We start from the raw sequence: 17,146 nt of genomic DNA, 5'->3' as shown, positions 1-17,146 counted from the left end.
TTTCTTTGTGTGGGTACATTCTATCTGGTGTGATGTTGCATACTTGAAGGGAGCTTTCTGTGGTGAGCCTAGGGTGTACCTAACAAATCCAAGAATTTGAATGCCACACTAGCAGTTTTAACAGCTAAATGCAAACACTTAAGGAGTGGAGGGAAATTAGTATTGCATAAGTGCACAGCATGCAGTGACTGGTGCAGTAGTCTCTTTCCTATGAGCAGAAGTGGGTTGGTTGGGGGAAGCTTCTAAAATGTTTCATTGCTTCATCTGTTAGTGTCAGATTAGGAGTCCTAATTTAAAATACAAGTGGCAGTGCATTTTCTCAAATTTAAGACTATAGAGTGTGCTACTCCATGCCCATGGAGAGTTGTTCAGTTGCTATATAAAACTTAAGACTAATGAACGATATGAGGGGTATGATGAAACAAATGAGTAACAAACCAATCCATGATGTATGAAATGGTCTCTAGCATCTTTTGTAATTCAAACAGCACACCCATCTTGCCAAGCTACTGTCTTTTAAAGAGGAACTAGAGCAAAACATGGTCTGATCTTGCATGTTATTATTCCGTAAGAGGAAGTGACTGCATCTGCAAGCTGCAACATGATACACAATGAATATCATCCTTCTTTTTGCGCTGTCAGAAACCCCACACATCTTGTTTACCTGTTTTAAGGTCAAACCGATTTTGCTAATAGGTCATGATCTTGTCAGATATAATTAATAAGTGACAGGTCCTTCTAAAGTGGCATGCAGACGTAATATGCTCATCTTTTCATTTCATTTCTAATCTTATGGGCCAGTAGTTACCAGAAAACAATGCCTGTCAATGGTGGTTTGAAAACTCTCAGTTCTCAAGTGAGGAATGCAGGAAGTGTTGCCTCTGGGAAAAGTTGTCAAAATCTCTTACGTGTCCTGTCAAGTTTTAAATGCCACAGTTTTACAGCATTACCATTAGTCCCATTTTGCGCAGGCTACATTTATTATAATGTTTATTGTTACACTTTGTTCGAGCATTAAATTTAGTTTAGAAAACAAAACATGCCTCTAAAAACATTACTCTATTTCATGTTTAATACATAAATTCTTTGTGTGAGGTCATGTGGCAGTACAGGAAGTGCTTAACTGTGTTTTAAACTCCATACATCTTCACTAGAGTCATTTGGATATTTTCAGCCCTGGAATTGCCACTTTCTGCTAGACAAAAGGCAAAAGATAGCTGTTACCAAGAAAACTACAGCTTCATGACATCACAAAGTGGAACAGAGCATTTTGAGTTTTGGAGATGCAGACAGCCTAATAATTCAAGATTACTCAAGCATGTGTGAATGAAACAAAACACAGTATGTATTTGATGAGCATTATAACATGACTTATGCCATCAGGAGTCAGTTTTGCATAATATAACTTTTAACTTAATAATATTGACATAAGCTCTTCCTTTATGAAGAGATATGGAGGTGCAAGTCTTTGAGCCTTTTACTCAGAATTCTCCAATAGCAGGATTTAGTCTTTGTCATTTCATCTTTGCCTTCTTTATTTCAACCGTGATGGGAAAAGTCAGAGCTATTGTGGTAATTGATAGGTGAACCCACTGGCGCAAACAACAAACTGGCCAATCCAGTCTGACACAGTGTTTTTCCATGTAAACAAATCATTGAATTATATTGAGTTAGGCTAGTTTTGTAACTGCATACACCAAAACGTTATTCAACAGTTCAAAACAACACAATTTGCCTATGTTTATCTAGTGAATGTTACAAAGTTAATATGTTACATGAAGTTGCCAGACAAGTTTCAGTCCGCTGGTGGGCGGTAGTTAAAATGATGTTGGACTGGCAGGAAGTGAAAGATATAATGAGAACAATGTAAAGGTCTTATATATTCTCTGTTCTCATAATAACGCAAATTGATTTAATCCCTGCATAGTAGGGTTTAAACAGGTATTATAGAGGAAGATTATGTCCATCCAAACAGATGGAATCTTCCAATGCTAGCCTAACCTGTCATAGCTTGTTTAGGCATGTTTTGACACAGAAACAATTACGTGCACAAATAGTCAATTAGCAATAACATGCAATAGCGGAGGACATAAACTGCCAATGGGATTTGCCTACAGGTTGCAACACTTTATTTTGAATTTTGTACAAATGTGTGCATATAAGCATGTATTTGATCAAACAAAATCATTGGAGCTTATCTGTTTCATCACTTCTCTATCTCACAGAATGTTGTCTTGTATTGTTCCCTAATCTGTAGCTAGTGTTGGTGCAATCTTAATAGGACCTATATTACACTATTTTCTGATGTAAAAACTTACCAAGAGTTGTGTTTTGTTTCATTCACACATGTTTAATACACAAACCTTGTATATTTAGGCAGTGTTCTTCTCTCAAACCTCCACCTTGTGATGTCATGTGGTAATACCTTCACTAGAATCATTTAGATGATTTCAGCTTTGGAATTGTCAATCTCTATTGGACTAAAGGTAAACGGTAGCTGTTAACATGAAAGCTACAACTACATGTCATCACAAGGGGGAACAAAACATTTTGAGCTTTGGAGATATAGACAGGTATATAATAAAGGATTACTCAAATATGTGTGAATGAAACAAAGCACAACAAGCTCACAAGAGTCAATTTTGACTACAGGACCTTTAAGTGGTAGCCATGACATTTTGACCAATGTATCCCTGATACTATGATTGAAAATACAAGAAAGGCGCATGGAGGTGTAACAGGATGTGGTGAGAGAGCAGAGTTACAGCTTGAAGTGACAAGTGAGTCTTGACTATGAAAAAATATATATTCACATGGGGGTAGTTTAGAAGCTCATATTTCCATGTAGCTAAGCAAAAAGCTGAAATAGCTTTTATAAATTGTTAGTTAGCTGGATACACAAGAAGCATATTCTTGGATCAGGCTTCATTATAAAAACTTTGGAATGTGCTTAGCCATCATTGTTCCTAGTACTAACCCCTACAGTTTATTGGCCTGACATAGGGATATATGCACAGATCACACACTTACAGCTGTGTTTACATTTGTAGTAGCATTAATAAATCTCCCAAAATCCAGTTTAAGATAACCTGGTAGTCTGTTTGCAGCAAGGATAAATAATGGCTTACTCTGAAACAGCGGAAAGCCTAGAGCCCTCACATTTGGGTTAACAGGGGTTTAATATTTGACTAATTAATGGTTACACTGAGAGGTGTGTTTTTGCAGGCACCATTTACAGTCAGTAGCCTAGTTTAGTGGAGGCTAAATACAAGTACGACTTCTGCTATTTGGTATTTTCTGATATTCCGTTGTTTGCAGACTATTTCCACTTCATGTGCCATTAGAGGAAGTTTTTAGCACAGAACATTATCTAAAACAAAACACTACTCATGTGAAAAGCTAATGCAATTAGGTTATGCAATAAAAGTTGAAGAAAGTTGACATTTCTACCATGTCAGACTACATCACACAGAAACCATCTAGGTCAAGAATATACACTACAACAAGCTTTCAATAAATCATGTGGCTAAACGCATCAAGCCCTGAGAGAGGCCTGGTGCTTCTCCATCAAACCACCATTAAGTAGTACATTATTAATGGGTTGTGTCCAGCTGAAGCCACCACGGTCACTCTGAAGCAGACATCCTCAGTCCCTTAAGGTACATGTCTCTGATTTGTCTCTTAACAGGAGCCTTTAGTTGTGTAATCAGTGGACAGCAGATGTTCCAGCACCAACACCTGGACCAAAATGCAGTTTCAGGGGGTCACTGTTGGGTCAGGAGGAGGTCAAAGACATATAAATACTACTCAAAAATTAAAATGTATAAGGTGCATTGTGTAACTTTTCTGATAGACCGTCTTTTACTTTTCTCCATGGGGATGTTGTGGCTTTGTCTGGAATGAATCTATCTTCAAGTAGACCAAACCAGAGTTAACAGATCAGACCTGTGGAGAGGCAGCCCCGCTCACAGTCAGAATACCTGCCTCTCTACATATTTTTGAGATATAAAGTCACCTTTAATTGAATAATGTCATATTGTGGAACATTCCAGGCAGAGCAATGCCATACCCATAGAAATAAACAGGTGACAGACCCCTAATCAAAAAGTTATATAGTGCACCCTTAAATATAAATGTAAGAATTTGCTGAATTTTTGTGGAAAGACTATCAAGTCAAACTAAACTATAGATATACTACCTGAAATACCAGCATGTGTTAACCGGTGCTAGCTTCTTCATAGACATATACTGAAATCACATGATCTTAAAAGTTACTTTGCTGTCTTCTTGCACAGTGTCAACAAACTAAACTAAAACAGCTCCTTGGTGTATATTTCACCTTGTGTCGCCTATACACTTCACAAGTGTGCCGTTCAAAGCAGGATGTGGTTCTGTACATCACTTTCAAAATAACTCTTCAACAGCCTTATCTTTCCTTTTATAGTCAAAATCTTACTCAATACATTTCTAAGATTGTGAACCAAGTCAGCAATTAATACAAAGTAATCACTATTGCAGCTAATGCTTTGAGACTAGTGCTAGATTAGTACTAATAAGTAATTGCTAAGTCAAGCACGACAATAAAAACTGTAGACAAGGCAACTTATGTTATTCGCAAAATGAACTCTAACTCTATTATCCAGTCAGTTCGCGGGTTTTAGATTCCTGTTATGTTTGAGGATTTTTTTTCAAAATCTAAATAAATTATATTTAGTTAGACAACTAATTTATCATCATTCTAAGCCCAGACATAGGAACAGTGTAGTCTTCTCTGCATTACTCTTCTGTAAGTGTCTGTCAAAAATATATACTGTAAATGGTGAGACAAGGACCTCTAGTGTGAGAAAAGGAACAGCACAGGAACAGGGTTATTTTTACTCAAGTACATTTAAACACATTTATAAATGCAGATTTTAGCTTAGTTTATGAATAATAATTTGTTTGGTAAGTTTTAAAGGAATAATATTACTTTATTAGCACTCTCCAAGGGTGGCAATCACAACAAGCAATGGGTGTAGATGAGATATCCCACTAAATACTGTAAATACTACAATGAGCAATCAGTTTCCTCCATGAGCACTGTCCCCTTGTCCCCCTCCTTCCACCTAGGTCCCCATATAACCCTTCAATCTCCACACCTGTCATAACTGTCATAACTGTCAACCGGACTCTGCCTTGCTGCAACAAAGAAACTCATCTGCACCGTGTACTGCATATCTACCTCTGCCTTCATGTCATGTTGTTGTGTTACTGCTATAAGTACTTCAATAGTATATATGTTTACAGTCTAGTATTGCACTGCTACTGTTTGCACTAGCCACGCTACTGTTGGAATGTTCTTAATAGAGCCCGACCGATATATCGGCTTGCCGATATTATCGGCCAATATGGACACCTGGAGACATATCGGCTATCGGCCGATATGCTTGCTGAAATGGGCCGATATTTCACGTGGGCATGTTATACCTCGTTATAAAGCTTAGACTCTCTACATTATGTTCATTTAATCCAATTTACAGACAGATAAATGTCCTAATATGTGGCTCCGCATCAGTATTTATCTGCTGTGTAATTTGTCTGTGTCCGTACTGTCCCTGAACACACCACCAGAGTGACGTAACTTCACTCGCGTGTGTTTGTTTACACCCGCAGACATGCGCAACATTGAGATTATATTCTTTTTCGGACAATCGGTTTGAGTCTGGATTAAAAGGACATTTATTAGTGCAGACTTGTGATGTGAGGAGGAGCCTGTGTGAGCGGTGAGTGTTGGAAATACATCGACTTTGAAGCTAGTTTAGGTTTTGTTAGCGATTAGCTGCTGTAGCTCCCGCACATAAACAGGCTGTTTTCTATTGGTCTATTGTAAAGTGACTACATTGGCCGTATATTTGTTACTGGACCTGCATTGATATGTAAATGAGCTGTGAATAGACGTGTGAATGATCCACATTTATGCATATAATTAACTACCGCGGTGCGCAGCATTTATGGCTAAAGGCTAATAGCGATAGTTTACTAGCTAGGAGTTATGGGTCGGTCGCGATTCTCTTCATGCCGCATGTAGACCCATAGTTTGACAGCGTCTGAAAATGAAACTTTCAGAAATCTGCGTGTGCATAGGATACAAAAAAAGTGCATATTTGGCTGCAGTTCAGCATAAAATGAATAAACCAGGACTAATCTTGGGCTCGAGTGCCGACACTCAGTCCTGGTTCAGTTCTGGTTTAGTCCTGCTTGCAACAAAACAATCTCAAGAGTCGCTTGGGAGCCGAAAGAGCCAGCTGCTTTAGTGAGCCGAGCCAAAAGAGCCGGTTCTCCAAAAAAAAAACTGAAATACCCATCACTAGTAGCTAGAATGTGATGCAAAAATGCCATTAGGCCAATCTACTGTATGTAAATATGATGTAAAGAGTCAAAATAACAATAAATGTTGCCTAAATAAACCTAATTTAGAATCCACTAGAGCCAAACCTAAGTTTTTTAATCAATTCAAGATTTACAGTGAATTTTTACATCACTAAATATATCGGTGATTATATCGGCTATCGGCAGCGCAAACTCCCATTATATCGGTTTCATATCGGCCACAACAAAATCCATATCGGTCGGGCTCTAGTTCTAAAATGTAATTGTGTTGTTACTTGTGACCAGTGTTGGGGAGTAACGGATTACATGTACCGCCGTTACGTAATCAGAGTACAAATTATGAGTAACTGTATTCCGTTACAGTTACTGTTTCAATGAGTGGTAATTGGATTTCAGTTACTTTGCTGAAATAAGTGGATTACAAGGCGGTATTTTCCTGTTTTCACATTTTGTGCTACATCCCATTTATTTATTTTTTTATTTCGGTAATTTCACTCATTGCCTGAAGCCCAAACAGAACGCGCGCAATAAGAGCGATGGAAACGTCATGTTAAAGTTGGCGGTGTCAGTCACACAGTGGAAGCAGCAGTGCATTGGTAAAAACGCATTTGTGTCTTGGAAATTCTTCTCCCGATGTGAGATATATATATATATATATATATATATATATATATATATATATATATATATATATATATATATATATATATATATATATATATAAAACAAATATAAAATCGCCTACAACTTAAATGTGAAACCGGAGCTACTGGCACTGGTGAAAACAACCTGCATAGACTCATAATATCTGCACTACTGTCCTATAGTGACCTGCCACATGAGTGGACGTGCACACAAACACACACAAACACCTTCATCATCGACATCAACCTGAGAACCCGCGGACCACGTTTCCTTCCGTAGTTACAGCGCGGACACCGCCATCTCGTGCGCCGCGTGTGGACCGTGTTTTCTCGCGTAAACCGCACTTCCTCCTGTGCGCCTCTAAACCAGAACTAACACCAGGACTAAACCAGGACTAACCCAGGACTAAACCAGGACTAAACCAGGACTGAACCAGGTTTAAACTAGGACTAAACCACGACTAAACCAGAACTAAAGACCTGGTCTAGACCAGGTCTAAAAATCAGGACTAAACCAGGACTAAACCAGGTCTAAACAACATGACACCTAACAGTAGGTTGACATAATTTAAGGTGATCTCATATAATTTCTCTATCAATAATATTTTTTAATCTGGTGAAGGAAAAGCTTATCTTGTTACTGTCTTTTAACAGACAAAACCTCTTATATTAAGATATCGTGGTCTTTGTTTCTCTACAGCAAACAGTTGCTTATTCATGGAGACTTGGGCTCAGACAATTTGAAGACAACAAACAAGAATTTTGAGGATGTGGTTGCTACATTCATGTCGTTTAAAAAAACATGACAATATCAAGTAATCCAAAGTAATCAGATTACGTTACTCACTTTAAGTAATTTAATGGATTACGTTACAAATTACATTTTGGGGTGTGTAATCTGTAATCTGTAGGGGATTACATTTTAAAAGTAACCTTCCCAACACTGCTTGTGACAATGACAAAAAATCCTTGAATTTTGAGTTTTACTGCAGCAGACACGTCTTGAACAGATGAGGGCGCTGTTGTAAGGATGAGCACTTCATTACAGTTGAGTGACATGCCTTGCACATGCACCATGACATGCATTCACTACACAGTGTTGGTCAGTTGACATGATCCGGATGCTTGAGATGTCACATGTACAGATTCAGGTTGCAAACTATAATTGGGAAGTAAGCCCACATGTTTGACCTGGATGAACATTGACTAAATGGTGACAGAGAGAATAAAAAAAAAAAAACAGAGACTACATTTTTCCATAACTCTTCAATATGCAAATAATAGAAAATGTCTTTATGTTAAAGCCAAGAAACCATTATCTTTACATTAGCCTAGGAAATAGTGCTTTGTGTGGTGGAAAAGAACAAAGCATATTTTCCTTAAGCTTTCTAAATTTAAAGTAAAACAAAAGAGCATCTTTAAACAAGTTAGTAATTTGATTTGAGGAATGTTTTACATTCTAGTTTGTATTTTTTTTTTCCATTGTCCTATTTTTGCTGCTTTATATTATTTTGCTATTAACTGCAAGGCAACATTAAGATGCAGAGATGATTTATTTTTGAAGAAACTGCACTTCAGAGTAGTTTTACTTTTACTCGATTAATATTCTGTGTGTAACAATAATTTGAGTAAAAGTTTTGTTTTTTCACTCACTTAGAGTAAGTTATCAAGTGTCAAAATCTTTGTGTTGATTTGAATTATTTGATCATCTGCGTTTCTCGCATCTTACCTTCGGTTATGATTTGGTTTTGTAATTTTTGGGTTTACTCTTTGAAAATACCAGAAACTATGCATAAATGTGTATAAATTAGACTTTAATTTACTCTAAACTGTTTCTCAGTACTCAATTTGTAGTTTCTCCAAATACTTCTTTACTGTTAACTGACTTATCTGGGTACTACTTTTTTACTTCTACTTGAGTAATTTAAAGATATTTTAAAGTAATAGTTAAAGTTACTCTTACTTGTGTAGAAATGTTGGTTACTGTACCGAACTCGACAAACGACAAACTAAAGAAACAAACTGAAGATAAACAACAAACAAACCAGGAACCCCACCTGTCATCTTTAAGAGCTAAGCAGAGCAGAAACAGATGTGAGAACTGACCCTCGAAGTGTCAAAAAACCATTAAACATTTTTATGGTCAGTGTTGGAGCTAGCATCTGAGGGGCTTTTAACATGCAACCAGTGACTGAGAAACACATCAAAGAGAGTGCAGCAGCTAATAACAGGCCTATGCTTCTCACAGTGGTAATGATACAGGTATGAAGGAAATCTGCTCAGTTGAATTGGTGAGGAGCTAAAACTCTATGTACAATTGAAAAGGATTAGAAAAGGTTCCTAATCTTCAAAGTGGAAGAAAGTTTAATATGGACTTGTGTTGTGTGTAGAGGAGAGCCCTGAAAGCTAATCCCCACCCCCCACCACCACACCTCCCCATACCCCCCTTTTGGTAAACCCACTCCTACTTCCACAAAGTCACAACCTATCCCTCACAGCGCTGTGTCACTCCAGTCTGGAATTTCAGACAGGAAGAAAAGCAAGGGAATTATGGCACAAAGAAAATAGTTAACTGCAATTGGAGAGTATATTTTTTTTCCCAGAGGAGCAATTACTTTTGAAATCGCATTTTGGACATATTACACATCAAACAGCCTTTTTCCTGGCCAAGCACTTTGACCCTAAGTGGACTAGTCGAAACAATAACAAAGATCCCTGTGGGAACAAAGCTCTTGCAGGTTACAGAGATGCAGCCTTTAAACTTGATAGGCACGCTAATTCTTTTGCTGTACATCTACACAGACTGTGCAGATGCCAGTAGGTAAGTCAATTTTGTATTCATATTTGCAAGAGCTAGACAGTCGCATGCACAGATATGTATTCTATGGAGTCGAATGATAACGAAAAAATAATTTACACAAATAAATTAGGCTTTGGTTTCAATATTTTTGTTACTAATGCCTTTACTAAAAATGTCTATGGGAACGAAGATGCTGCTAAATGTGGCCCAGCAACTGTTGATAACTCAAAAGCACCTGTCACACTCATTTGAAGGGCTATTCTGGTGGATTTCTAGGCTCAGATTCCCTTTAGACCCACTGGAGCCAAGCTGCTTTTAAGATACTCCAGACAACATATAGATCATTCAGTGTTATGGGCTTGATGATGTGGAGATGACAGAAAGCATAAACCGTGATATATAGTGCAATGTCTTTTAGCATTATGTCTGAAATGTGCCCAGCATCAACTAACTAACCAGTGATGGGTCTGGGCTGTTCAGTGCCATGTTTTGTAATGCCACCAAAAAAAGTTACAGATTGAAAAATACCGCAAGAGACAGAAATTCTTGTTGCCGGTGAAAATAACTTTACTATGTTCTCATTTTACCATAAGTTAAATAGATATATGAGACTGCAATGCCACTATATTATTAGCATGCTTCTCTTCACCTAAAGCCTATATCCTGTCAGCTGGCTTCTGTTCTACAGGAGTTCATGCTTTTACAAGATGAGTGACTTTATAGAGCTGTTTTCACTTCACCAAAACTATAATTACGGGCATAACCTTGTTGGCTTTAACCTTGCGTTTTACCCTCTGCACAAATCGCTTTTAGGACAGATTTATGATTTTATGTCTGGGAGAGAGTTGTTTGAATTATACATCATACCTGATATCATGCTGTACTTGTCCTCTGCAAAGGCACTATAGGCAAGTCCTCACTGGAAGCCAACCAGGTGTGTGCCGCTATGGAAGGAGACTGGAGTGCTGCTATGGCTGGAAGAAAAACAGTAAAGGACAGTGTGAAGGTAATATTATACATTTATATATGTTCACACTGCAAAAAAATAACATCTAGGTATGTGTAAACTACTCAAATTAAAAACATTTAACTTGATCACAGGTAATTATCTACCAGTTACTATTTCTTATTTTAAGTGCAAAGAATTGTTATTTTACTTATCTTTTGTGTAGCAATATGTATTTTTTTATTTTAAGTACAAAAAGTCTTGTTCCATTGATAGATCATTTTACTTGGCACGTGAAATCAAGATAGCATTTTTTCTTTCTGAAGTAATTTTAACTTGGTAAGATTTTAGCTTTTGCAGTGCTCATCCAGGTAACTGGTCATTGTTACATTTATTTTGCGTGTTTTTTGTACAGTGTGTTGCAATTTTCTAGCTGGAACCGAATCACCATTCTTTGTCTAATAGGAAGTGGTGGTCTGAAATTTTCCAACCAAAACTATTTCTGCTGGTCATTTCTTCATGCTCAATGTTTTTACAGCTCAGTGTGAGCACGGATGCAAACATGGAGAGTGTGTAGGACCAAATAAATGCAAGTGTTTTCCTGGATACACTGGGAAAACATGCAATCAAGGTAAACAACAAATGAATACTGTAAGATCTTCATATGTCATATTATGTTTACATTTCTATACTTTTCATAGATTTAAATGAGTGTGGGTTGAAACCACGTCCGTGTGAGCATCGTTGCATGAACACTCATGGGAGTTACAAGTGTTACTGTCTGAACGGGTACACTTTGATGCCTGATGGATCTTGTGCAAGTAAGTAACAGTTAAAACACAAAGAAAAAGAGCACTTGAAACCATTAGTAAACCTGTAATTATGCGGCTTTGTTTAAATGAAGATTCCAGGACGTGCTCTCTGGCTCACTGTCAGTATGGCTGTGAGGAGGTTCAGGGGGAGATCCACTGTATCTGCCCCTCCACTGGCCTGCAACTGGGACAAGACGAGAGGACATGTGTAGGTGAGTTTAAACACAAATAAGTGCAATTATCATAATTCATAGTTCATAATGTTTACTGGGCTATTTCTCATTACTTGTCAGACGTGGATGAATGTGTTACTGGCAAGAACCTATGTCCCTATAATAGACAGTGTGTAAACACATTCGGCAGCTACTTCTGCAAGTGCCAGGAAGGCTACGACCTCAAATACATTGATGGCAAATATGACTGTGTAGGTAAGGTACATAAAATACACTTTTTATGAATATTAGTCTCTCCCTCTGCTTATTACGTGTACTTCTTGTGATTTCAGATTTGGATGAGTGTGTGAGTGGCTCACATAAATGCAGTCACCATGCAGTTTGTCTCAATACTCAAGGATCCTACAAATGCAGATGCAAGGCTGGATTCAGAGGCAATGGCTTTGAATGCTCAGGTTAGAATACTATGTTTATTACTGAATCTGTACTTTAAATGAATTATGAGGTAATAACATTTTTTAAATGTATAATTACTGCAGCTATAAAATTGTTTCAAAAATAGGTTTACCATTCAGTGTGAGTGGTCAGATCAGCAACATTAAACTCCTGCTAATAAGTAGCAGTTTCCTGCCTTTTGAACTTGCTCTTCACTACAGATGTGAGCTCAAGAGGGCTACAGATTAAAAACACACTTGTAAAAATAGGACACTGAATAGAAGCCAGCTCTTTGAAGATAGAGGGAAACCTGGCTTGCACTTTATATAGAGCTGTGGATTGGGTGTGCCTGATAATAACTCCACTCTTAGTATCATGATGACTCAATTAAACATACCTTTATTTTATAGTCAAACCATTTTATCTACGACCTGGAAGAAACCCAGATGATTTTCTCAATGGTGAGATGTTAAAGCCACTGCTTTGCCTGTTAGCACCATTGCAACCAGCTTTGCTACAGACTGTAATATTGTGTGCAGCTGAATAAATGTAAAACTCAGCATGGCCCTGCAAAACTATAACTAATAATGTGCTGTGAACATTTACTCAAGCGTTGTTCCTGCAGTGTTGAAAAAATAAAATAACAGCTGTTAGACATGAAAACAAGGTAACATTTGGACCCTGGGCTTCCTGCTTGTAATGTCTAATGCAGTTGCCTTCCTTCCTGCAGTCATCCCTGAATCCCCAGTCAAGCCTGGCAAACATCAGAACGAGGACATCAAAAACATTATCCCAGAGCCAGCGGTGACAGAACCCTCAAAGGTCAGGCAGCAGCCCTTTGACTATGATGGAGAGGTTTACATCGGGAATCCTGATGAGGAGAGACCAACAGAGATCACAGAGGAAGATGAGGAGGAAGAGAACAACCAGCTCAACCCCAGAGGAGATGTGTTCGGTGAGTGTCATTACATTCATTAGACCCCCCACATCTCCAGCTGGATGTCATTTGGTTGATACGTATCTATGAATGAAATCCCCATATAAATCAACCACCTGAATTTGAACTGAATGGGGGGGGGAAGGGGGGGAAGCCTGGAGACATCCGTCACCTCAAGGGAGGAATTTTCCTCTTCTGACATTTGAAGGCTTACGGATACAACTTATCCTGGGACAGCTTCATCTCTCTAGAGCAGCTCAGTCTACAAGCCTTTTATTACATTTCCCAAAACAGCTGTTGTGCAAACAGACTTGACTCCAAGTAGGGAGGTCTGTCATCAGCCCTCCAGCTTCCTTAACACTAGCCCTGTGCGGCTGTGAAGGTTCAATAACCCCAGCTGTCACTGTCTGACTCTTACAAGGGGGGGAGGTTGTTCCAACAGCATTTAAATGCTTCAGGGGCTTCATCCTCAACTTTAAGTTCCCTCTGAAGACATGAGTGACAGCAGGGCAGGTCTACACCTGCTGGCTAAAAGCCCCTTTCTGCTTATTCTTTTCTATTGACTTGTGAAGAGTGCTTTCTATATAAACCATATATGAATGGAGACAAAATTTATAACTTATAATAATAGTTTTAACTTCCAGGAAGTAATTATCTAAATGTAAATATTAATTTTAAGAAAATTCACATAATTTATTTCTGTAATCTTTCTGTAATGTATGAACAGTTTCAGAGGACTTTGAATCAGTGTTTGGCCCCACCACAGAAGTCAAAGAAATTGAGATAGTTCCAGTTCAGGAAGGTAAGAGAGACATTATTAAATTTGCTTTTATGAAAATGTTAATGTTAATTATGTTAATAATGAGTTTTTCCTCCATAGAGTTTATCATGGATTGCAACTTTGATCAGGGAGGATGTGAGTGGGTTCAAGACAAGAGTGACGACATGGACTGGAGTGTTGCATATCATGACAGTGGTAACACAATGATATCACAGAATGACCAAAAAGTGGCCAAGTAATTCCAACATTAACATATGATCTTTGAAGGGGCTGAGTACTACATGGCCATGAGTGGTTTCCTGGGAGAGCAACAGGACATAGCTAAGCTCAAGTTGCTCCTGAGTGACCGCGCCCAGCAGGGCAGCTTCTGTCTCACCTTTGACTTCCGGGTTGTGGGCCACAATGTTGGCACCCTCAGAGTCCTCCTGGATAACAATGTTTATCCAATCTGGGAGCAGAGTCAAAGCCAAAACCACGCCTGGCAGACGGAGTTCCTCACTGTAGCCTGGAGAGAGAAGGCACCAGAAATGGTAAATCATACATATAGGCTAGCTGCTTCATGTATTTTCTCTGCTAAAATATATTGTAGGCATCACCAAAGAAGGCCATTTATATGTTTAAAGATTTGCACTATTATGTTATATTAGTGAATGTATTAAAAGGTAAATATTAATGCAGCAATTTCTCATACCAGATCATCTTTGAAGCTCAGCGAGGAGGTGGTGTTGGTGGAGAGATCGGACTGGATAACGTTGTGTTGACTTCAGGCCCATGTCAAGATGATACTAGCCCAGACTTTTAGGAAGCTGTTATTGATTATTATGAAATGTGATGTAATTATTTTGTTTATTTTTTCCTTTTGAACCATGGTCATGTGATCTCGTTCAAACACTATTTAGGTCCACTAAAATCTAATATTAGGTCTACTCTGTCAATAAAGCTCAGTTCAGTTTTATTATGGAGCTTCTAAAAAAGCTCAGGGACAGTGACAGATAAAGTCACAGTATTCAGTTTTCTTTAGGCCTGTGTAGCTATTAAGTGAAGTAATCTAAAAAGTTTTGAATTTGAATTAGGCCCAATGTAAATTCTCTTTAAGCATGTAATTGTAATTTCCTGAAGGCTGCTAGTATATTAGTAGTATTAGTAATGGTGCATAACTGCTGTAAATGTTGCTTATTATGTACAAAAATACAATAAATATGTTTTTTTTCTATAATGTTTTCAGTAGTTTATGATTAGCAAGGTTTATAGAGCTACGTGAACAACTGATTGCTCACTGGCAAATCAACACAATAACAAATAACTACAGAGAGTTTCTATGCTACTTGGGGTTAGTGTACTCACATTATGTAGCCCTGTTTGTTCCCATACATAGCAGAAAAAGTTATTTGTTGAGTTAATGACCAACCAGTTCACCATTTCGATCTATGCTGCAGTTTACCGGCCCCAGCATGTCAGTAAGGATTATTCTAAACAACAGAGTAGGCCACCTTGTGGTGGTTTCTAGTATTGCAACAAGCGACTTTTGAAATATAGTTAATAATCGGATGCCGTGTTAAGTAATGGTTTTATATTATATGAACGTAGAAAAAACATAAACATGGATTTTTAAAAATGTAATTAGTCGCGTTTTATTAAGTGGTTGTTACGCCCTTTACGTATGCGCGTACAGCATGATCACATGATCTCTGTAGCCGTCGTTAGCTTGATGTGCTAACTGCTTTGTGCATCGCGTCAGGAATATTACAGGAAACACAGCCCAGTTGTACGCTGTCCTGTCCCGTGTTACACCTAGTGTTAACTATTGACATATGCTGTAATTGGTGCGCTGTTGGTCGACATAAAGAAAACTTTAATTTAAGACTGCACGGTAAGATATCATGCACGAGTTGCATCATGTCAGTTCATTAATGTTTCAGCACGGTTCATGTTTGTTCTTACAGCCTAATGGAGCTAACACAAAACTGAAACATTTAAATGAGTTACAATCGGTTGTCTTGTGCATCCTGGTATACAGGTGTTCTGAATATATAGCCTGTTCATCCCAGTGTTTGCGGTTATTTGATGTACATGTTGTCAAACGACTTCCTTGTTCGTAATGATTCACTAATGTTTGGTTCTGTTATTGTGTTACAGCTGATTAAACGTTAAGCCACAGAGCTGCTCCTTTCAGCATGATAAAAATGACCATGTGACTGAGAAAAGAGTCTTGAATACATGATCTGGAAGCAAAGAAGACCCAGTATACCTTGGGTAAGGTTTACGCATATAATCAAGACTTAAACGCTGTAACATACCTGAATTATAACATGCTGATGTATGTGTGTTTTTTTGGTACACCCAATAGATCATTATTATTGGATTGCTGCACAAAGCTTAACATCATGGCGTCCAAAACATCCCTGCTGAAAGTTATTCTCCTTGGTGATGGGGGAGTTGGGAAGAGCTCCATTATGAATCGGTATGTCACCAATAAATTTGATGCCCATCTTTTTCACACTATTGGAGTTGAATTCCTCAACAAGGACTTGGAGGTTGATGGCCACCAGGTAACTCTGCAGATCTGGGATACTGCGGGACAAGAGCGGTTTCGAAGTCTGAGAACTCCATTCTATCGTGGCTCTGATTGCTGTCTGCTCACGTTTAGTGTTGATGACAACCAGAGCTTTCTTAATTTGGGCAATTGGAAGAAGGAATTCATTTATTACGCTGATGTCAAGGAGCCAGAGAAGTTTCCTTTTGTGGTATTGGGCAACAAAGTAGATGTGACGGAAAGGCAAGTGTCCACTGAAGAGGCTCAGCAGTGGTGCCAAGAGAATGGTGACTACCCTTATTATGAGACTAGTGCCAAGGATGCCACCAATGTTGCTGTGGCATTTGAGGAGGCGGTACGCAGGGTACTGGCAATGGATGAAAGAACGGACCACCTTATTCCTACAGACACTGTCAAGCTTCACAGAAAGCCCCGGTCTGCTGCCACTTGCTGTTCATAACATGCGCAGGATTAACATTAATAATTTTAAGGCTTTGTGATTAGGGATTCCAGGGGTACAGTGCTGTAAAAAAAAAAAAAAGAAATTATGCTAATCCTACTGGCTTTGTGATTATAATTATGAAAATAGTCAAAAAACCTGAGACATGGATTTTGCCTAAATGGCATTAAACAAAACACTAAATACATACTACATTTGAATTGAAAGATTGTGGAGTGGGTATTTCACAAGCAAAAAAGCTGAATATATTACTAAA

General features: G+C 38.3%; 2 protein-coding genes across 2 annotated transcripts; both read left to right on the top strand.

Annotated features, from left to right (window-relative positions):
* Nucleotides 1-9,551: 9,551 nt before the first annotated feature.
* Nucleotides 9,552-14,716, top strand: egfl6 (EGF-like-domain, multiple 6). Its single transcript, XM_020939214.2, has 12 exons — nt 9,552-9,834; nt 10,713-10,819; nt 11,298-11,390; nt 11,461-11,580; nt 11,664-11,783; nt 11,865-11,999; nt 12,077-12,199; nt 12,910-13,134; nt 13,844-13,918; nt 13,997-14,092; nt 14,165-14,427; nt 14,592-14,716. Exons 1-12 carry the CDS (start codon nt 9,761-9,763, stop codon nt 14,697-14,699), a joined length of 1,539 nt encoding a protein of 512 aa, XP_020794873.1. The 5' UTR covers nt 9,552-9,760; the 3' UTR covers nt 14,700-14,716.
* An 873-nt stretch (nt 14,717-15,589) lies between these two features.
* Nucleotides 15,590-16,975, top strand: rab9a (RAB9A, member RAS oncogene family). The gene is made up of 3 exons (XM_020939153.2): nt 15,590-15,767; nt 16,034-16,150; nt 16,245-16,975. The coding sequence occupies exon 3, from the start codon at nt 16,282-16,284 to the stop codon at nt 16,888-16,890; it is 609 nt and encodes a 202-aa protein (XP_020794812.2). The 5' UTR covers nt 15,590-15,767; nt 16,034-16,150; nt 16,245-16,281; the 3' UTR covers nt 16,891-16,975.
* Nucleotides 16,976-17,146: the final 171 nt, after the last annotated feature.

This window comes from Boleophthalmus pectinirostris, unplaced genomic scaffold (assembly GCF_026225935.1).
Source record: "Boleophthalmus pectinirostris isolate CB_2022bp ecotype Guang Dong unplaced genomic scaffold, ASM2622593v1 HiC_scaffold_1, whole genome shotgun sequence".
Taxonomy (NCBI): Eukaryota; Metazoa; Chordata; class Actinopteri; order Gobiiformes; family Gobiidae; genus Boleophthalmus; species Boleophthalmus pectinirostris.
The sequence above is the reverse complement of the archived record's forward strand: the minus strand, read 5'-3'. Positions and strand labels throughout refer to the sequence as shown.